Below are 20,425 nucleotides of genomic sequence, written 5' to 3' on the forward strand. Positions count from 1 at the left end.
AAGAAAAGCAGATAAGAATATTTGCTGACGGAGTTTCCAAATTTTAATCAAAAATAATCCAAAAAATTAGTGGTATCAGTTTTGTTAACACTTTCAAGATAGATAAGAGATTGATACATAATAATAATAGTAATATTTAACATTTCATTTATTCAATTTAATCAATACAAATGATAATTTTGTATTTTGTATTTTTAGAATTTATTTAGAATTTTTTTCATACACCTGATTTATGAATATTCACCTAAAAATATCAACTCAGATCTAGCTAGTAGCTGGAAAACTTATTTTATAAACATAATATTTATCAAACCATTTATCATCGATTTTATTTTGAAACGCAGTTTAACGGTAAAAAAAAAAATTAAATTAAATCAAAAATAATTAAAATATTTATCAACCATTTAATTCGATTTTTAATTATTTTTATTGCAAAAATATATTAATTTACGGGAAAAATACGAGATAAGAAAATATCTCTTAGCTATAATAATAGCCTATCTTTCGAAATGCTATGTGCGACTTTTCATCGGGCTGATAGAAATCTTTAAGTCCAATTGCCGTCATACATAGAAATCATTTTGAATCACTTCAGAGTCGTACGCCCGCAGTCAGTTAATTGCACGCTCGTGCTTAATAATCTCAAAATTGTTATTGAAAACACAGCAACAAATAAAGCGATATGGATAGGTATCACTTTTTTTCAGTCAAATGACTATTAATACTTTTTAAAATGAGTGTAATCATTGGAATATCAATGATCTCTCACTCTTAGATCTATAATCGTAAAAGCTTCCAATGATAACAGAACTTTTCGCTGATCGATAAGGATGTGAGAGCATATAAAATGGAGCTGTGATCAGTGCAAAATCATTCGTTACTCAACAAACGATAAACATGAAAGTGCTCGTAGTTCTCGCCCTGGCAATTGCCACCGTCTCCGCTGGCGTTATGCCACAGGATGTCGCAGTGCATCCCCGTGACATGCCTGCTGAGTCGACAATTGATGGTCGCATCACCAATGGCAGGACTGCTTCTGAAGGTCAGTTCCCATACCAGTTGGGACTTAGCTTCTCCAGCAGCAGCGGTAGCTGGTGGTGTGGTGGCTCCCTCATTGACAATTCTTATGTGCTGACCGCAGCTCACTGCACCAGCGGGTAAGCAATAAATCCACAACTTTCCTCATAGTCCATTTCTAATCGAACGAGTTCCTTTGCAGTGCCTCGTCTGTGAAAATCTACTATGGTGCTCTTCAGCGCACCAACGCCAAGCTTACCCAGACCGTGTCCAGCTCAAACTTCAAACAGCACACTGGCTATAACTCTGTTACCCTGAAAAACGATATCTCACTGATCAAGACTCCAGCAGTTACCTTCACCGCGTACGTCAACAAGATTATGCTGCCCCCAATTGCCAGCAGCTACTCCACCTATGAAGGCCAGAGGGCAACCGCCTCCGGCTGGGGCAAGATCTCTGACAACGCTTCGGGTGTGACCAATGTTCTGCAGTACCAGATCTTCGATATTGTATCTGTTGCCACTTGCCAGAGCTACTATGGCTCTCAGACTGCCTCCTCCAGTGTTATCTGTATTGCCACCCCCAATAAGTCCTCCACCTGCAGTGGTGATTCCGGCGGCCCATTGGTCCTGGACAGCACTGGCAGATTGGTCGGTGTTACCTCCTTCGTTGCCGCGGTTGGTTGCGAGGCTGGTAAACCATCTGGATTCACCCGTGTGACCAGCTACTTGGACTGGATCCGTGACAACTCCGGTGTATCCTACTAAATGCACTTTCAACCGAACATAAACAAAAGTGTAGTTTAAATAAACAGAGCTTTATATAAAAATATGTAACATTTTCTCTGCATTTGAGTACTTGGGCACACGTACTTGGAGATATATCAATATTATATAAAGACGATCAAGTTTTGACCGCAACTTTTTGAGGGTCTAATTGTAAAAGAAAGGCGATTATACTTCATGACAGTCAGTTAGCCTTGCTTAGAATTATCAAACTAAGTCTTAACTATTCAGCAGAGGAAGTCGTCTAGAGCTGTCGAGAATAATAAATAAGCAAAGAAGCAACAAGAGCAACACATTTGAGACTCTACCCACAATTGGCATGAATTTCGAGCTAGGATCGCACTTCCAACTTTGAATGTAGTATTTATCTAGAGGTGAGACCATGATTAAGTTTATAAAAATCGGTTCAATCTTGACACAATAATCGTATTTGCTGCGAAAGTTTAGTGGTTGCCTACACCAGAGTTGTCCCAAATCAAGTCCAACGGCTTAATTGGATTGCAACAGGCCACGGCCGCAGGAAACATACAGACAGACAGAGCATGACGGACAATGCACAAATCCCAAATACTCTTCTGCCTTCGTTATCAGAGTATAATTAAATGATAAGGATAGATACAGAAGTTAATTTTAACCAACTAATCAATGAAGAGCCCCATAGACCACTGACTCTTAAAAAAATAATCGTAAAAGCTTCCACTGATAACAGAAAAGTCTTCACTCGCTGATAAGGATGGCAGCAATCGAATAAGTATATAAACCGCATCTATTGTCACTGCAAAATAATTCGTTACTCAGCAAACGATAAACATGAAAGTGCTCGTAGTCCTCGCCCTGGCAATTGCCACCGTCTCCGCTGGCGTTATGCCACATGATGTCCCTGTGCATCCCCGTGACATGCCCGTTGAGTCGACAATTGATGGTCGCATCACCAATGGCAGGACTGCTTCTGAAGGTCAGTTCCCATACCAGTTGGGACTTAGCTTCTCCAGCAGCAGCGGTAGCTGGTGGTGTGGTGGCTCCCTCATTGACAATTCTTATGTGCTGACCGCAGCTCACTGCACCAGCGGGTAAGCAATAAATCCACAACTTTCCTCATAGTCCATTTCTAATCGAACGAGTTCCTTTGCAGTGCCTCCTCTGTGAAAATCTACTATGGTGCTCTTCAGCGCACCAACGCCAAGCTTACCCAGACCGTGTCCAGCTCAAACTTCATACAGCACTCCGGCTACAACTCCGTTTTGCTGAGAAACGATATCTCACTGATCAAGACTCCAGCAGTTACCTTCACCGCGTACGTCAACAAGATTATGCTGCCCCCAATTGCCAGCAGCTACTCCACCTATGAAGGCCAGAGGGCAACCGCCTCCGGCTGGGGCAAGATCTCTGACAACGCTTCGGGTGTGACCAATGTTCTGCAGTACCAGATCTTCGATATTGTGTCTGTTGCCGATTGCCAGAAGTACTATGGCAGCCTGACTGTCACCTCAAAGGTCATCTGCATTGCCACCCCCAATAAGTCCTCCACCTGCAATGGTGATTCCGGCGGTCCATTGGTCCTGGACAGCACTGGCAGACTGGTCGGTGTTACCTCATTCGTTGCCGCGATTGGTTGCGAGGCTGGTGAACCGTCTGGATTCACCCGTGTGACCAGCTACTTGGACTGGATCCGTGACAACTCCGGTGTCTCCTACTAAATGCACTTTCAAAATAAACGACAACATACCTAATAAAACTGCACTAAAAACTTTTTTTGATAGAAATGATCGTTTTAATGAAATTTATAGAATACAGTTGAATTATTGAATATTGTTCTATTATTTGACTGATAACAAATATAGAAAATTTGCCAAAAAGAAAAAGGCCCGGAAAATAAATTAAAAGTATGAAGAACTAATCTATATTGAAGATAAGCTACAAAAATGGATTCAGTTTTAAGAAAGTTTTGGAAATGAAACCGTTTTTGTGCAGTAGAACTATAGCATCAAAATCAATTAAATTTTAATATAATATAAGTCTAGAGGACCATGTTCAAGCAAATGTAATCGAACTGCAAAGTCGGTTCAACATAAGCAAAGTTGACAAATATTCAAGGTCTTACTAATTCATATTGTCAGCCTCTTAAGCTTAATTATTCAGTTTATAACCGCAATCTTTCTGTATTTAATAATAATAATAAATATATGTAAATACAGCCAAAGCATTTCCTTTTTGCATTTTAAATTGAGTAGGTTGCTTGAGCCTACTGCTAAAAAGTATGCATCAAAATATAAAAGTCCACAACTTTTAGCCATCAATAGGTCCAACAAGTATGCTCCAAATTTGACATGAGCATCAAAATCATCAAATGAATTAAGTGCTGGAAATTTGATTACTTTCCGCTTGAGATCACTAAGCTGTAATCAGTTTAGATGATACACCTTGATTAAAAGTGCTACGGAAATTTCTATATTCTGCATGCAATTTATTTGAATTTTCAAAACATTGTCAATTTATGGCTCAGTAGTATGCGATGCCAGTGTGGTGCTGGATCCAGTCCAAGTGATAGGTGACACGCTGGAATCCAGATGGATGGCCTGATTGGCAGCCGGCACTAGACACCCAGTTGGTAACACCGACCAGTTTCTTGCCTTCGTGTATAACCAGTGGGCCACCAGAGTCACCGCTGCACGTGGACTTGCCTTCGGGTGTCCTCACACAGAGGATGTGATCGCCGACAGTACCCCAACCGTAAGTCTGGGCGCACTCGGAGTTGTGCATGACCTGGAGATCGACGCACTGCATCCAATCGGGCAGGCCACTGTTGTCATGAAATTTTCCCCAGCCGCAGGCAAAGGTCCAATAGCCATTGTAATCATTATAGCGCTCGTTGAAGCTGGGCAGCTCCACCTTGTTGACCTGGTGCCAGAAGTCCACATGGGGGATGCGGATCAGAGAGATGTCTGCGGCTTCGTGATTGATGATATCGTTCCGGGTAACCCAGTGGGTGAACACGGAGTTGGTGCGCCAGGTGGCTCCAAAATGAACAGTGATGGATTCGGCGCTACCAGTGCAGTGCTCGGCAGTCAGGACCCAGTTGTGTCCGATGATGGAACCACCGCAAAACGTGGTGCCACCAGGCACATTGATGCTCAGACCCACAGTCCAGGGTGCTTGACCCTCATAGGCGTTAACTCCGTTGGTAATGCGCCCCTCGATCTGGTTGCTGGTCTTTGGCAGATCCATGGGATGCATAATGGTTGCACTAGGAGCTGCTGAGGTGGCAGCAATGGCCAAAGCCAAACAAGCTATGAACAGTTTCATGTTTTGAGCACTTCTTAATTTTGCAATCATTTCGAATTGCCTTTTATACGCTTCAGCTTCAACAAAAGTATTACAAGAGTAGATCGTAAATATTCCTTTAAAAAAAACTGCATCGATGATAAGAATGATAAGACTGATGAGAATAAATATAGCTTTGCCCTCGCATTATTAATGCTAGAAAAACAAATAACAGGGAATGAATTGAGATTTATTTGAAGAAGTGTTCGAAATATCAAAGACCAATGTGCAGCACTAGAAAATTGAGGGTAATAAAGAAACAAACAGTAAACAAACAGCTTACGGAATAAATGATAAAGTCAGAACAACATTTAAATATAGTGCATAATAGTAAATTCCATAGAGAAAATACTTGATAAATAAAGCCATTTATTAATATTAACTGGTCAATTAAATGGCTCTGATAAGGCCTACTTTAAATACACTTGTATATTAAAATGTGCTGAAGATTATTGTGCCCTAAATAAAAATTATCTCCAAGAGTTTTATGGAACTGAAGGAATATTTATGATCCCTTCAACTACACGATAAGACTTGGCCAAATCGCAATTTCGCAAGTATAAAAGATTGACTCGAAACTTAGTCCAGCACAAGTTGTATCTGCAACATGAAAGTGTTCCTAACGATTCTAGCTCTGGCTGTTGCCTCTGCATCGGCATTCGAGGAAGTCGTGCATCCCAAGGATGTGAAGGCGAGTAAGATCGAGGGCCGCATCACGAATGGCTATCCAGCCTACGAGGGCAAGGCACCCTACACCGTGGGCCTGCTCTTAAATAATGCCTGGTGGTGTGGTGGTTCCATCATTGGACACAACTGGATCCTGACTGCCGAGCACTGCACGGGAAGTGCTGAGTTTGCGACTATTTACTTTGGGGCCACCTGGCGCACCAATGCCGTGTTCACCCACTGGGTACACCGGAACGATATGATCAACCACCATGCCGCCGACATCTCTCTGATCCGCATTCCACATGTAGACTTCTGGCAGCAGGTCAACAAGGTGGAGTTGCCCAGCTTCAATGATCGCTACAATGACTACAACGGACACTGGGCCGTTGCCTGCGGCTGGGGTGGCACCTATGATGGCTCCCCTCTGCCCGACTGGCTGCAGTGCGTCGATCTCCAGGTCATGCACAACTCCGAGTGCGTCCAGACTTACGGTTCGGGTACTGTCGGCGAGAACATCCTCTGTGTGAGAACTCCCGATGGCAAGTCCACCTGCGGTGGAGACTCTGGTGGCCCCCTGGTTACACATGACAGCAACAAATTGATTGGCGTTACCAACTTTGTGTCTAGTGCCGGCTGCCAATCAGGTCATCCATCTGGATTCCAACGTGTCACCTACCACTTGGACTGGATCAACCAACACACTGGCATCGCTTACTAATAAACTGTCCCATCTTATATCTAGCAAAATAAACACTGTATACATATTTGCAAGTGAATCCATTATGTCTGTTATGTCTTAGGGGTGTCTCAATTTGGCAACAGGAACTTCGGGAAATTTTAAAATAAACTCTTAAGGGAATACTTTGGTTGGGGGTGTTGGCGGTGTCCTTAACCTTAAGAATCGATAAGAAAACGTATGGCCACACCCACAGCTGCGCCCACTCCCGAAAACTTGGAGGATATATTATTAAAAACCTCTTTCAAAGATCGGTATGACTGCACCCACCATGTTCTGTGGCACCTGTTATCAGATGGTATGATTTATTGGTATCAGCGTATTTAGCAGTCGGTTACGCCCGACTGCAACGTTCTCTCTTGTTATCTAACAATTGATTTAATAAAATCTATTCTATTCTGCAATTCTCAAAACCAAATAAAAATTTATAACTTCCTTTTAATCATTATCTTTTAATGAAAATGAACCCAACTTATATTTAAAGTATTTACAAGAAACAAATGATAAGTGCCGACTATTTGATTTTATTAAATTTATGTACGAGTATATTGAAATACATTTGCAGAAAGCTTTCAAGTAGCCAATGGGCAACCTGTGAGGCCTATAGTGTCTCCTTCTGAATATATAGCTCTTCCGTCAGGTTGAGGGTTTTTTCTTTCTCACTATCACGAAATTGACAGAAGTCGCTACTGATTACACCAAGTTTAGTTAGATGACTTCTTAGTCTACAATGTCCTGTCAAGAATTATAACTTGCTTAAATCCATTTTATTTTAGTCATCAGCATCATATCCTTTGATAGCCAGCCGTATCATTGATTACCTTGTCTGACTTTGGGGCAAGCATCTCTCTAGCATCTCCCAGGAGACAGGAGAGCGACTAACAAACCGATAATATATCTAGCACCTTGCAATATTATCATTCTAGAGCAAGAATAAAATCTATTAAATTACAGCACTAGTCACAAAGTATTTCTTATTTGTTACTTGAGTAGGCTATAGAAAAAATTGTACTTGAATTGCTTGTTTTATTGGTTTCTTTGATAACAGTAAAGAAATCAGTAAATGTAATCTGTTTCGTAGTCCACTCAAGGGTTAAACCTTTCATGTACACGTTTTAAAGCTGTTGATGGCAGTAATATTATAAATTAAATTTTAATATTTAACATATATTTCTTGTTTTGATTTTTATAACCACTTCTTACCGCATTATCTAATCGAGCCGGATGATCGAGTACTTAAAAGTTCAATTCACTTGAGTTAACAATCTTATCGCTGCATACCTAAGTTTTGATAGCGCCAAACGAAGACTTACCGCCAATAAATGTAATGCTTACGCACTCTAAACATACAGCTCAACTCATTCATAAAAATACAGGGTAAACCAGTCGAATCAAATCAGACCAAGTTGAGACAGAAATAACTGCTAAACTGATAACCAATTGGTATGTCTAGACACATGAGTAGACCGCCGAATATTTGTTGACCAGACCAAAATACACCTTGTTGTTATCATATTTGAGTAACTAATAGTAAATGCTATTGTCATGCAGTTTATATATGTTTGTTCAGTTAAGCTGAATTATCTTTGGATAGACATATTTATACTCAATTTCCGTCAATTGTCAATTGGCAGCAGTCAAGTGCAATACATCCGTTGACCACCCTCCAAACTTAAGGGTCTTAACAAAGCAAGCATGTGGTGCATTATCGCAGCAATGTTATAAAACAATTTAAACAATTTAAGGACCGATACCGCATTCGTTCTTTTTTTTTGTGAATCGCTATTAAAGCTATTAAATAATAGTGCACTTTCTAGACTCCCTTTGAATGGTGATACTTGAAAGAATAATTGCATACACTGATAATATTTTTGTTGAATGATAAGGATGGGGGTATAAAAATGTATCTGAAATCAATGTAAATTCATTCCTTACTCAACAACCGACCAACATGAAAGTGCTCGTAGTTCTCGCCCTGGCAATTGCCACCGTCTCCGCTGGCGTTATGCCACAGGATGTCCCAGTGCATCCCCGTGACATGCCCGCTGAGTCGACAATTGATGGTCGCATCACCAATGGCAGGACTGCCTATGCGGGTCAGTTCCCCTACCAGTTGGGACTTAGCTTCTCCAGCAGCAGCGGTAGCTGGTGGTGTGGTGGCTCCCTCATTGACAATTCCTGGGTGCTGACCGCGGCACACTGCACCAGCGGGTAAGCAATAAATCCACAACTTTTCTCATAATCAATTTCTAATCGAAAGAGTTCCTTTGCAGTGCCTCGTCTGTGAAAATCTACTATGGTGCTCTTCAGCGCACCAACGCCCAGATTATCCAGACCGTGTCCAGGTCAAACTTCAAACAGCACACTGGCTATAACTCTGTTTCCCTGAAAAACGATATCTCACTGATCAGGACTCCAGCGGTTAACTTCAGTTCATACGTCAACAAGATTAAGCTGCCCCCAATTGCCAGCAGCTACTCCACCTATGAAGGTCAGAGGGCAACCGCCTCCGGCTGGGGCAAGACCTCTGACAACGCTTCGGGTGTGACCAATGTTCTGCAATACCAGATCTTCAACATCGTGTCCATTGCAACTTGCCAGAACTACTATGGCTCTCAGACTGCCTCCTCCAGTGTTATCTGTATTGCCACCCCCAATAGGTCCTCCACCTGCAATGGTGATTCCGGCGGCCCATTGGTCCTGGACAGCACTGGCAGACTGGTCGGTGTTACCTCCTTCGTTGCCGCGGTGGGTTGCGAGGCTGGTAAACCAGCTGGATTCACCCGTGTGACCAGTTACTTGAACTGGATCCGTGACAACTCCGGCGTTTCTTACTAAATGCCTTTTCAACCGAACAAACTCTAAAATGTAGAGTTTGAATAAACTGCATAATAATAAAATATGATACATTTTTTCTTCAATACTTGGGAATAAATCGTATATATTTCAATTGAAATTTCGGTTGTATCAAAATTATATAAAGCTGATCAAGAAACTGTGCTATGGAGCTTATTAAACTTTGAAGGTAGATATATTGTGTTGGTCAAATAATGATGATGAAATAACAAAATATGTAAGACTACGAGAAACCCTGGACCCAACCATTAAACATATTAATTTAAAGGTAAGCAATATGAGAATACGTTTTGGATTTTAACTAGGGATTTTCTTATCAGAACATATTGAAATTGGCTTTTAGATATTGAAAATTTTTTTTCTATTGGAAATAGATAAACTGAAATAAACTTGATCTGCTTACAGACACACATGGCTTTATTAACTCGACTGTTGGTCAAAAATATGTAGCTAATGGGGTCGAAGACGCTTCCTCCTGCCTGTTACATACTTTGCACAAAACCATTACACAATTTGTACAAATTTTTAATGCGTTCAGGGTATAAGAAAATCGATTCAGTTTTAACAAAGGATAATTTTATTTATTGTGAAAGCTTAGTAGTAAGCAACACCAGAGTTGTCGCGAATCCAATCCAGCTGATTAGTGACACGAGTGAAGCCAGCTGGGGCGCCAGACTGGCAACCGGCAGAGCTACCGAAAGAGGTGACACCAACCAGGCGACCACCATCATGGAGCACCAATGGACCGCCTGAGTCTCCGCCACAAGTCGACTTGCCATTGGGAGTAGAGACGCACAGAATACCATCGGGTTGGTGGCCATAAGTCTGGGAACACTGTCCATTGCTGATGATCTGCAGATCGACGCACTGCAGCCAGTCTGGGAGCGGGCTGCCATCGTAGGTGCCACCCCAGCCGCAGGCAACGGCCCACCAGCCATCGTACATATTATAGCGATCATTGAAACTGGGCAGCTCCACCTTGTTAACCATGCTCCAGAAGTCCACGTGGGGTGTGTGGATCAGAGCGATATCATTTCCATTCTGGTTGGGCCAGTTGGGGTTCTGTCTGAACTCTCCTCTTCCCACAGTGTGGGTGAACTGGGCGTTAGTGCGCCATGTGGCACCATAAAAGATAGTCACAGTATCACCTCCATTGGTGCAGTGAGCAGCAGTCAAGATCCAGTCATGAGCAATGATGGAACCACCACACCACCAGGCATTATTGAAGCTCAGGCCTACGGTGTAGGGTGCCTTGCCCTCATAGGCTGGATAGCCATTCGTGATGCGTCCCTCGACTTTAGAGATCTTGCCAAAGTCCTTGGGGTGCTCCATTTCCAATATCTCCGCAGAGACGGCGGCAAGCGCCAAAACCAATAAAATGATTACCTTCATGTCAAGCAATCAATTGAATTCGTTCACTTCGAGCAACAGCTTTTATAGCAAAATCACATATTTTTTATATTATAGAATATTATTATTCCTCATGCTTAAATACACTTACCTATATACATATATATTTATTTAATTTATTTTTGTTCGATTAAATATCGTATCTTTTAAGTTTGCACCCACTCATAAATAAACAATCGACAACAAGATTTTCTGCCAATCAAAGTCAAGTAAAAGCAATATACTCAAATATAAAAGTACAAGTTTCAATTAATTCTTTATTATTATGCAATATTTATCTTATAAATATTCAATTTAATCTATGATATTTAAACCTTTAAATTGTAATAAAAATAAAGAAACATTTAATTTTTTTTTTTTTTATATTTTTGGTGCAAAATTTAAAGCGATCGTGGCAAAACTTGCATTCTGTCACGCTCCACCAAATCGACAGATTCTGTCTAGATAATATTGTTATTTATTATATATGAAATTATTATTATATATTCAACTTGAGACCAACATATCAGCCAGGCTCGCAATTTATGAGCTGCGATTACACAAATAAACAAATAAAAAAACAGTGGTCAAGAGATGGTATAAAAACAGCAAGAGAGCTGGCAATACACAAGAGTAAACATTCGATAATGAAAGTGTTTGTATTCCTGAGTCTAGCTGTGATCGCAGCCAACGCTTGGCCCACGAGCGAGAAGAAACCGCTGAAGGTAATGGATATGCCTAAGCAGAGCATTGAGGGACGCATTACCAATGGCTATCCGGCGTACGAGGGCAAGGTGCCCTACATTGTAGGCCTGAGTTTCGATGGCGGTTGGTGGTGCGGTGGTTCCATCATTGGCAACAATTGGGTCATCACCGCTGCCCACTGCATTAATGATGGTTCGGGTGTAACCATTTATTATGGCGCCAGTTTCCGGCACGAGGCACAGTTCACCCATTGGGTGGGTGGCAATGATCAGATCCGTCATCCCCACGTAAACGATCAGTTGAACAATGATATTGCTCTGATCCGCACACCGCACGTCGACTTCTGGCACTTGGTTAACAAGGTGGAGTTGCCCAGCTTCAATGATCGCTACAACAGCTACAATGGCTGGTGGGCTGTCGCCTCTGGCTGGGGCCACACTTCCGACAATAGTGGCATGCACAACTATCTAAACTGTGTCGATGTACAGATCATTAGCAATGACGACTGTCGCAACATATATGGCGGTGGCTATATCACCGACAACACTATCTGCATTAACACATCCGGCGGCAAGTCCACCTGCAACGGTGACTCCGGTGGCCCACTGGTAACACACGATGGCAGCCGACTCGTCGGCATCACATCCTTTGGCCACTGGGCTGGCTGCACTGTTGGAGAGCCGGCGGGCTTTACCCGAGTCTCTGGCTACCTGGACTGGATTCGGGACAACACTGGCATCTCCTACTAAGCGATGAATTACTCTAAATAAATATATATATTAAAGCAAGCAATGGAAATGTTTTATTTATTTATTATAACCTGAACCCTGTGAAAATGGGTAAGGTTCCCTCGCTTTCTCGCTCTCTCAATCGATAAATTCGCCAATCTCCCACAATTTTAATGCTGACAGATATGTTTCCTGAGGTCAGTTCGAAATCATTCGTAATTCAACATGCATTTCGAGCCAGAAGTATTGTCAATATGATTAAAAATTCCTTGCTTTTGAAAATCGAATTACTTTTGACAAAGTTAAGGCTCTGGAGAGTTTTAGCCCATCAGTTTGACTTTTTGAGGACTAATTTTATAATGAATTTCGTATTAGAATCACCTTTTTGTTTACATAAAAAGCATAATAAATCCGTTTAAATACTTCATTCAAACTTAAAATAAAGTTACAGTTAAGAACGCCATCTGTTGGATAGAAACTGATGTATTTATGTGGCGTTTTCAAATACTGAAAGCAATAGTAAACGATATATCGTTGCACAGTGAAATCGGGTCAGCTTAACAGCGAAATAACAGCTGATACGAAGTTTATGCTGATACGATACCTATCGACAGCTTAGCATGTTAAGTAACATTTCGCTTGGGACAGCATTCTTCCTCTTGAGATAGCAAAAAAAAAAGTAAATAAATCAGGGCGATAAAAGAAAACCTAATAAAACATTGAAACCGCACAGAATGTTACAGATTGAATAATGGAAAACATTGTGCACAAGTTCGCAACGATTAGTTTTCAGCCAAAAGAGGTAGTTTTGACGGAGAATCGGTAAGTGAGCGAAAACAAAAAGAAAAAGCGGCGCCCAACTAAAACCAAAAAATAAATAAATAAAACAAAAATCTTTGCAGCGCTGCATCAACATTTTCTGCGGCAGGCAAGTTCACCTGGAATTTGAAGCCAATGACTGCAAATGCAAGTGCAACAACGTCCACATCCATGTCTAACGAGATGCTGGATTCAGACAGCGCCGACTCCATTCAATCGGATGGCATTGAATCACAGCAAAGCCGAGGCGAGGACAACGATGAAAGCGACAGCCACAGCAGCAGCAACAGTAGCAGTAACTATCGAATTGGTCGTCGCGGTGGCGTCTCGCGACGTCGCATGCCTGCCCGCGTCTCCAAGGATAACTTCAATCGCATGAGCAGCGCCATCGCCCGCACCGAGGTAAAAAAGAGACGCAAAGAGCTGAAGACCAACGAACAAATGCTGAAGAGCATCGAAAAATTGTACACCAGCAAGCGGATGAAGAAATTTACGCCCGCCAATCTGGAAACCATATTCGAGGAGCCAAGCGATGAGAATGCCGCCGATGCCGAGGACGATAGCGAGGAGTGTGCCATCAGCAGCCAGGTGCGCGTCGTCAAATTCGGATCACGGAAATTGCGACGAGCCATTTCCTTCAATGATGGCCTCAACAAGAACAAGAATCTGATCAAAAAGCGCCGCTTGAAGGTAAAGAAAACTTTTGGCAAGCGATTTGCAGTCAAAAAGATCTCAATGATGGAGTTTCATGATCGCCTCAACAAGAGTCTCGACAGCGCCATGTGCGAGGGCGACGAAGATGCCACCGATGCAGATGTCGCTGAATCCTCGCTAGTTACTCCCAAACCAATTGGCATCGCATTCACGGACGACATGCAGATGCTGCAGATGCTGCCGCAACAATCAGCTGCATTTGAGTAGTGTTGGGGGCGAGACTGAAATTCTGGACAACAAAAGGTGTAGCTGGAACTGGATGAATATCCTAAGTATGAATGAGGAGTAGCACTTTTTGTTGTTGTACTGATAACTGATACCAATTATGCAGTCTTATATAAGATTTATTTGTATTTAGATATTTATATATATGTATATGTAGAGTGCAGGAAGTGGCGTCGAGCGTGAAAATAATTTAATCATTTTGGTGCGCACACAAAAAGAAACTAAATATTATATTTATGTTTAGATGAGTGTATGTAGTTAAATGAAAACTAAAACTAAGTAAGAATTCAATTCTGGGCAGGTAATAAGGAACTGCAGATGCTAATATCACTGCCGCTAACTAAAACCATAAAGACCATTAAAATAAATAGAAGAAAACGCACATACAGCCATTAAGTTTATATTGTGTATGTAGTAAATGGAAAAAGAGAAAAACAAAGAGACAGAAATAACCATATTACTTAAAATATTAATCATTTGGTAAATAGTAGCGCGATCGTGGTGCTAAATTGAATAACAGCAAATGCATTAGCAAGTGCAATCAAATAAAAGTATGTGCTTATTATTATTAAATATTTACACACACACAGACAGCAAACATGCAAGAGCTGCAATCATAATTCGCGATTATGCATTAAAAAAAATATCGACGCACAGCTCAGCACGAAACTTAAATGCAGTGTAGAGAAACAAATCAAGAAAAGAAAATATTTGCTCTACAGCCCATCGAATGGAAAATACTCTTCCCATTTCTCATCAAAATGTTGATAGGTGTAAAATTGTAAAAGTGGAGATCTCGTTTAATGTATAATTGTCTTTTATACCAAAGCCCAAAGCTGAGGAGTTGGTGAAGAAATACTTCATGGTTCCCTGCAGGGTTTATTGGGGTTACTATCGAATGTGAAATCTTCAAACTGTGTTTTATAGGTACAGTGGTCTCTTGCAAAATTAAAATTAATTTCCAAAGTTGTTTCGACAGCACTTAAAATCCGTGTTTTTCCGAGCAAACATCTGTATGTTTTATATTTATTATAAGATTGGAAGCAACTTTAAACGTAATGCTCACAAAATGTAAGATGTGAATTAAATGCAGTAAAGTACATTATTTATTTTAAAAGTATGGCTGAAATATATGAACTATCTACTTTGTAATAATCCCAAGTCGAAATCCATAGCAATATGTGAACTTCTTCTGTAAGGGTATCAACAACAAACGCAAACCACAAAAAGCTGGCCAAAACATTTGCATAATCGACGCCAGTCTCTGCTGCCGCTGCAACTGTTTTTGTTGTTGCCGTTGGTGCTGGCGCTCATTATTATTATAAGTTGCTGTTGTTGTTGTTGTTGCCTCATTACATTCGAACATATCACCGATCGCGAGACGATTTGATTTATTTGCTTCGCTAGGCAGGTAAAGTCAGCCGCCACATTTCCTAAATAGGCACACCAAAAAAAAGTAGGAAAAAAAAAAAAACAATGCGAGAAATGCTTTATTAAATTAGATTTCATTATAAATACATGCAACAAGTTAACAGAGTTGCGCATTTGATTTCCTACTAAGAAATTCTTCAGCTCGCCTTGCCACATGCAACAAATTCCACAACAACAAAAAATTCAACATTGCTTTTAATTTTCCTATGACTGCCAAGTGCCCTGGCAATAACCTTGGCCATATGAAAAAACAAACAAAAATGCGACAGGCATGGAAGATGTTTCTGCACAGTGGGCGGAAAATTGATTACAAATTTACAGGGCCTAAACTTTTTAAGTTGGAGACAGTGAAGAAAACGCTGCCCACTGTCTTTTCATAATATATATTTATATTTATATAAATATATATGCATGTAATGTGTAGAGAAGGGCGAAGAATGGGATAAGACAAAATGTATCGTGTAATATTTTTGTTTAACTTAACAAAGCCGAAAACAGCAAAACCAACAACAACTCGAAAAAAATTTTTCTCAATGAAAGCATTTTACCGCATGCTGCGCATTACATTACACACACACACACACACGCACACACTGTCGGCACACGCGTGATGTAATCGCACCAAAGCAAGTGAGGGGATAAGTAACTCGAGTTACAACTTTACTTGGTTTTCAAATACTTAAACGGTAAAAACAACAATAGAAAATCGAGCAACAGAGCAGCAGCTCTGCAGCAGCGACAACGTCGACGCGAACGCTTGTTAAGATTTGCACAGAAAATATGAAGAAGAAGAAACATAAAGAAGCACAACCGGCATCAAAGGGCGCCTAAATTTGACAACAGAGCCAAAGAGCCAGAGAGAGTGTGTGTTGTGAGTGGGTGGCTGAACAGCTAGCTACAAGGGAGACAGAGAGAGAGAGAGCACGCGACGAACATGCAAATTGAAAGAGGCAAAAACGTTAAATGAAATGAATGCAATTGTCGATGCCGACGTCAACGTCAACGGCGACAGCGGCGTCAAATTAATGCAGCAAAATAGACGAAATAATTAAAGTGGTTGTTGGTTTCAAAGAAATGGTAGCAAGAGAGTTTATAAAAATGCTTGCAACATGCGCGCGCCGCAACAGTTGCAAACGAGACGTTGATCGACCGTACCGCGTCCCAAGACCAAAGAAAGTAAATGAATTTTACGCGCTCGCCGCTGGCCGTCGTCAAGTACGTAACGGCTTTTCAAAAATAGAAACGGGGAAATTGCATTCAAAGAAGCTGTGCTGTGTGCGTGTGTGTGTGTGTGTTATGTGTGTGTGTGTGAGTCTGAATTAAGTTTGAAGTTCAAATTAAATGCGTGCGTCAGCAACAGCAAGCAGCAACGAAGAAAATCAGCGCAAATGTTTTTACAATCGGCGATTATTTCAATTATTGCCACATTAACAACGCAAAGGCTGCTGCTACTCGCCAGCATTGCCAGCTGCTTTGCCCTGCTGCTAAATGTTGGCGGCGTCGCAGCGGCGTTGGACTGGCAACAGGTTAAGCCAATGTATTTGGTGTCCATGTATCCGGGACCGTTCGGCATGGCCTTGTCCCAGCCAACCACCTCTCTGTCCGCCGAACTGGATGCGGAAATGAGCGCCACAAACGATGACAGTCGCATTAGCAGCGACGCCGACGGCAGCAGCGATTTCAGCGCTCTGCCTACGGACGACGTCGAACCGGAACCATTGGTATTGAATTTGGAGACAACACCGCTTCTGGACAGCATGCTGCCCGACGGTGCTATGGCCATGGATCGGATCTTTGGGGGTGATGTTGGCAATCCACATTGCTTTCCCTATCAGGTGGGCATGCTCCTGCAGCGTCCCAAGGGCCTCTACTGGTGCGGCGGCTCGCTAATCTCCGATCAGCATGTGCTAACAGCCGCCCATTGTGTGGATATGTAGGCTAACCTGCCATCCATCATAAGCATTCACTTTTCTAATATGAATTATTTCTGGTGCACAGGGCCAAACGTGCCTTGGTCTTCTTGGGCGCCAATGAGATCAAGAATGCCAAGGAGTCGGGACAGGTGCGTCTGATGGTGCCAAGCAGCAATTTTCACATCTATCCCACTTGGAATCCCAAGCGGCTCAAAGATGATATTGCTCTGATTAAATTACCACATCCTGTTAGCTTTAATGGTAAGTCAAGTCTTGAATGTACCAAAATATTCTTTAATATTTATATGCTTATTCTTACAAAGCAAGTAATCTTTTAAGATCAATGTGATTTGAACAATCTTTAAAAAAAGAAATATAATTTTTAGCCTATTACCTATTTTAAAAATGATTTGCTTAAAACATTATTAAAAAATATTTCTAAAATGTATTTCCTTATTTCATGCAAGAAAACCTTTCACTAATGTGTTTCTTTGTCTTATATTTGCATCTACATTATAAATTATATCTGAAATCTGATTAGATGATTATAATATAATTCTGAGCTCCATTCCTTTTTTCTAAATATCCGATTTGAAGCTTAAGCTAGTTTAATTTAAACGAAACCCTAATTTAACTTAACTTCATATGCTAGGTTTACAAGCTAACTCAAACTACCTACAGATCAGCTAGTTAATCCTTATCCCCGTGTCTATATTCCAGAACGCATTCATCCGATACAGCTACCAAAGCGACACTATGAGTACCGCAACTTCAAGAACAAATTGGGAATTGCATCAGGCTGGGGACGTTATGCGACTGGAGTGCATGCGATCAGTAATGTGCTGCGCTATGTGCAGCTCCAGATCATCGATGGACGCACCTGTAAGCGCAACTTCCCGCTCTCGTTTCGGGGCACGAACATCTGCACGAGCGGACGCAATGCGCGCTCCACGTGCAACGGGGATTCGGGTGGACCGCTGGTGTTGCAGCGCCGTCACTCAAAGAAACGGGTGCTGGTGGGCATCACCTCATTCGGCAGCATCTATGGCTGCGATCGCGGCTATCCGGCGGCTTTCACCAAGGTGGCCTCATACCTTGACTGGATTAGTGATGAGACGGGTGTGCATTCGCATCAGGACACCACGAAGGCCATTTTCTTTGACCAGTACATAAAGAACTATGGGAAAAAGCACCACAATCGCAAGCTCGAAATGGATGATGTGCCCGACGAACTGGACGTTCATCATTCATTGCCCCAGTCCGATGAGAACGATACGTCCGAGACGGCTAGCCTACGGTCACATTCCCAGCCCAAGTCCGAAAATGATTTCTATTTCTTGTAGCTTTCAATAAACATTTATTTTAAGTCAATCAAGCGCCCATTTAGAGACCATTGTTGACCACACCGGAGTGCTGCTCAATCCAGTCTACAAACGAGGTGATGCGGGTGAATACACCTGGCCAGCCCTTCTCGCATCCGAGAGCGATTCCAAAGGAAGTAGCGCCAATGAGAGTGTTGCTGCCATCAGCCAGCACCAGAGGACCGCCAGAGTCGCCGTTGCAGGTGGAAATGCCCCCGGTGGTCTTGATGCAAATTTGGTTAGAGTTAATAATACCACCGTACCATATAGAGCAGCCCGAGTTCTTCATGATGGGCGAGGTAATCCATTGCAGAATGTCGGTGGCGCCCTTCTCAGCTGCAAGAAACAAAAGATAGCATCATTCAAAAGAAAACTCCTTGGGGGGTCTAAATAAAAGAAATACTTACAGTCGGCAGTTTTGCCCCAGCCTGAAGAGATAGCGCTCTCATCGGCGTAGGTTTCGTACTTGCCGGACTTCTGGGGTAGGTTGACTGGCTGAATGAATTCATTAAATTCAATTGGAACGGGTAGCTTGATCAAGGAGATGTCATTGACAATTGCATCAGCGTCCCAATGCTCGTGGACAACCACATTCTTCGCTTGCACAAAAATGATCTGTTGGCCAGCCTCCTTTTTATCAGTACGATCCCAGGCACCCAGATAGACATCCACACCGGTGGTCAGAGCATCCGTGCAGTGAGCAGCCGTGACAACGTAGCGATCACTGATCAAAGATCCGCCGCACCAGGCAGCTCCTCCGTTAACGTAAAGCATGAGTCCCGCCTGGTAGGGGAACTGATTGCGGCCAGCCGTCTCACCCTTGGTAATTCGGCCACCAGGTCCATTGCGATGACGAATCGTCGGTATCTTGGGCTCAATCTCCATCGACTTCAGGGACTGCCAGTCGACGGCATTGGCGCCGATAATGACAACGAGGAGCAATACTGTTGCACAAACGAACTTCATTTTGTTAACTTCTAACTAAAGTTAGTTTGTCAATTGACTACGCATTTATAGCCGCAAAACCTAATCACATTCGACCATATATCTTGGGTTATCTCTTATCACCTATCTGAGTAGTAGATTTATGATTTACGATTGTGAACTGATTGCGGCTGTGCGTTACGCTGCCGATCAGAGACGTGTGCTGACACGCCTTCAGTTGGGCTTTTCCAGTGTATGAGGCTTAATCTTGGCCATATAACATTATCGTCTTACATTTGTGTCAATACCAAATGAACACATATATTTGTGGGGAAAATCAAACAGGCAAATAAATATTATTTATTAATAGGCTCTAATTAGCGTCAAGTTTGGACATTTAATAAAACCCATTTTCAATGAGCGAACGAACTTGATATATTTTATAGCCGATCCATCGAAGGCTAACTCTTAGAATTCCATTGACAATAATTGATAAAGAAAACAGAATTCAATTCAAGTTAATCGGGGCCTTATCACTTTCAAAGATATGCATACATATTCAAGAATTTGTTTTTTTTATTTATAAATTAATCCGTACATCCATGTTTAGTAGCAATGAGGAGCTTATCAGAGTTTACCTATTGAGACATGACGATACTATTAATGATGATAACTATGCGCACTTTCAGATACACTCACTTCCTCACACAAATAATTCCAATGGCTATTTAATTAAATGCCTTTTACGCTCAAACAACTGTTTAACTCATTAAAACTTTTATCTGTTTTTACGCTCGCTTATTAAATTAAAAATAATAATAATAAGCTTTAA

The 20,425-nt window shown here is 41.8% G+C and overlaps 9 protein-coding genes across 9 annotated transcripts; 6 read left to right on the plus strand and 3 right to left on the minus strand.

The window, feature by feature from the left end:
* The first annotated feature begins 869 nt into the window (after positions 1-869).
* On the plus strand, positions 870-3,565 carry LOC6558487 (transmembrane protease serine 9). The gene is made up of 4 exons (XM_001984388.3): positions 870-1,157; positions 1,220-1,781; positions 2,592-2,872; positions 2,935-3,565. Exons 1-4 carry the CDS (start codon positions 898-900, stop codon positions 3,497-3,499), a joined length of 1,668 nt encoding a protein of 555 aa, XP_001984424.2. The 5' UTR covers positions 870-897; the 3' UTR covers positions 3,500-3,565.
* A 680-nt stretch (positions 3,566-4,245) lies between these two features.
* Positions 4,246-5,219, minus strand: LOC6558227 (serine protease 1). The gene has a single exon (XM_001984387.2). The coding sequence runs from the start codon at positions 5,133-5,135 to the stop codon at positions 4,302-4,304; it is 834 nt and encodes a 277-aa protein (XP_001984423.2). The 5' UTR covers positions 5,136-5,219; the 3' UTR covers positions 4,246-4,301.
* A 491-nt stretch (positions 5,220-5,710) lies between these two features.
* LOC6557708 (serine protease 1) lies at positions 5,711-6,568 on the plus strand. Its single transcript, XM_001984386.2, has one exon. The coding sequence runs from the start codon at positions 5,731-5,733 to the stop codon at positions 6,508-6,510; it is 780 nt and encodes a 259-aa protein (XP_001984422.1). The 5' UTR covers positions 5,711-5,730; the 3' UTR covers positions 6,511-6,568.
* Positions 6,569-8,438: 1,870 nt separating this feature from the next.
* LOC6557325 (serine protease 3) lies at positions 8,439-9,449 on the plus strand. Its single transcript, XM_001984385.3, has 2 exons — positions 8,439-8,739; positions 8,802-9,449. The coding sequence occupies exons 1-2, from the start codon at positions 8,480-8,482 to the stop codon at positions 9,364-9,366; spliced, it is 825 nt and encodes a 274-aa protein (XP_001984421.1). The 5' UTR covers positions 8,439-8,479; the 3' UTR covers positions 9,367-9,449.
* A 489-nt stretch (positions 9,450-9,938) lies between these two features.
* On the minus strand, positions 9,939-10,790 carry LOC6558401 (serine protease 1). Its single transcript, XM_001984384.2, has one exon. The coding sequence runs from the start codon at positions 10,774-10,776 to the stop codon at positions 9,979-9,981; it is 798 nt and encodes a 265-aa protein (XP_001984420.1). The 5' UTR covers positions 10,777-10,790; the 3' UTR covers positions 9,939-9,978.
* A 615-nt stretch (positions 10,791-11,405) lies between these two features.
* Positions 11,406-12,270, plus strand: LOC6558048 (serine protease 1). The gene has a single exon (XM_001984383.2). It carries the CDS (start codon positions 11,421-11,423, stop codon positions 12,225-12,227), a length of 807 nt encoding a protein of 268 aa, XP_001984419.1. The 5' UTR covers positions 11,406-11,420; the 3' UTR covers positions 12,228-12,270.
* Positions 12,271-12,803: 533 nt separating this feature from the next.
* Positions 12,804-14,365, plus strand: LOC6558753 (protein tantalus). Its single transcript, XM_001984382.3, has 2 exons — positions 12,804-13,028; positions 13,109-14,365. Exons 1-2 carry the CDS (start codon positions 12,958-12,960, stop codon positions 13,944-13,946), a joined length of 909 nt encoding a protein of 302 aa, XP_001984418.1. The 5' UTR covers positions 12,804-12,957; the 3' UTR covers positions 13,947-14,365.
* A 2,418-nt stretch (positions 14,366-16,783) lies between these two features.
* On the plus strand, positions 16,784-18,673 carry LOC6557857 (chymotrypsin BI). The gene is made up of 3 exons (XM_001984381.2): positions 16,784-17,328; positions 17,394-17,569; positions 18,029-18,673. The coding sequence occupies exons 1-3, from the start codon at positions 16,784-16,786 to the stop codon at positions 18,649-18,651; spliced, it is 1,344 nt and encodes a 447-aa protein (XP_001984417.1). The 3' UTR covers positions 18,652-18,673.
* On the minus strand, positions 18,649-19,666 carry LOC6557896 (brachyurin). The gene is made up of 2 exons (XM_001984380.3): positions 19,077-19,666; positions 18,649-19,005 (listed from the first exon to the last, which is right to left on the minus strand). The coding sequence occupies exons 1-2, from the start codon at positions 19,633-19,635 to the stop codon at positions 18,692-18,694; spliced, it is 873 nt and encodes a 290-aa protein (XP_001984416.1). The 5' UTR covers positions 19,636-19,666; the 3' UTR covers positions 18,649-18,691.
* Positions 19,667-20,425: the final 759 nt, after the last annotated feature.

Source organism: Drosophila grimshawi, unplaced genomic scaffold (assembly GCF_018153295.1).
Source record: "Drosophila grimshawi isolate 15287-2541.00 unplaced genomic scaffold, ASM1815329v1 contig_44, whole genome shotgun sequence".
NCBI lineage: Eukaryota > Metazoa > Arthropoda > Insecta > Diptera > Drosophilidae > Drosophila > Drosophila grimshawi.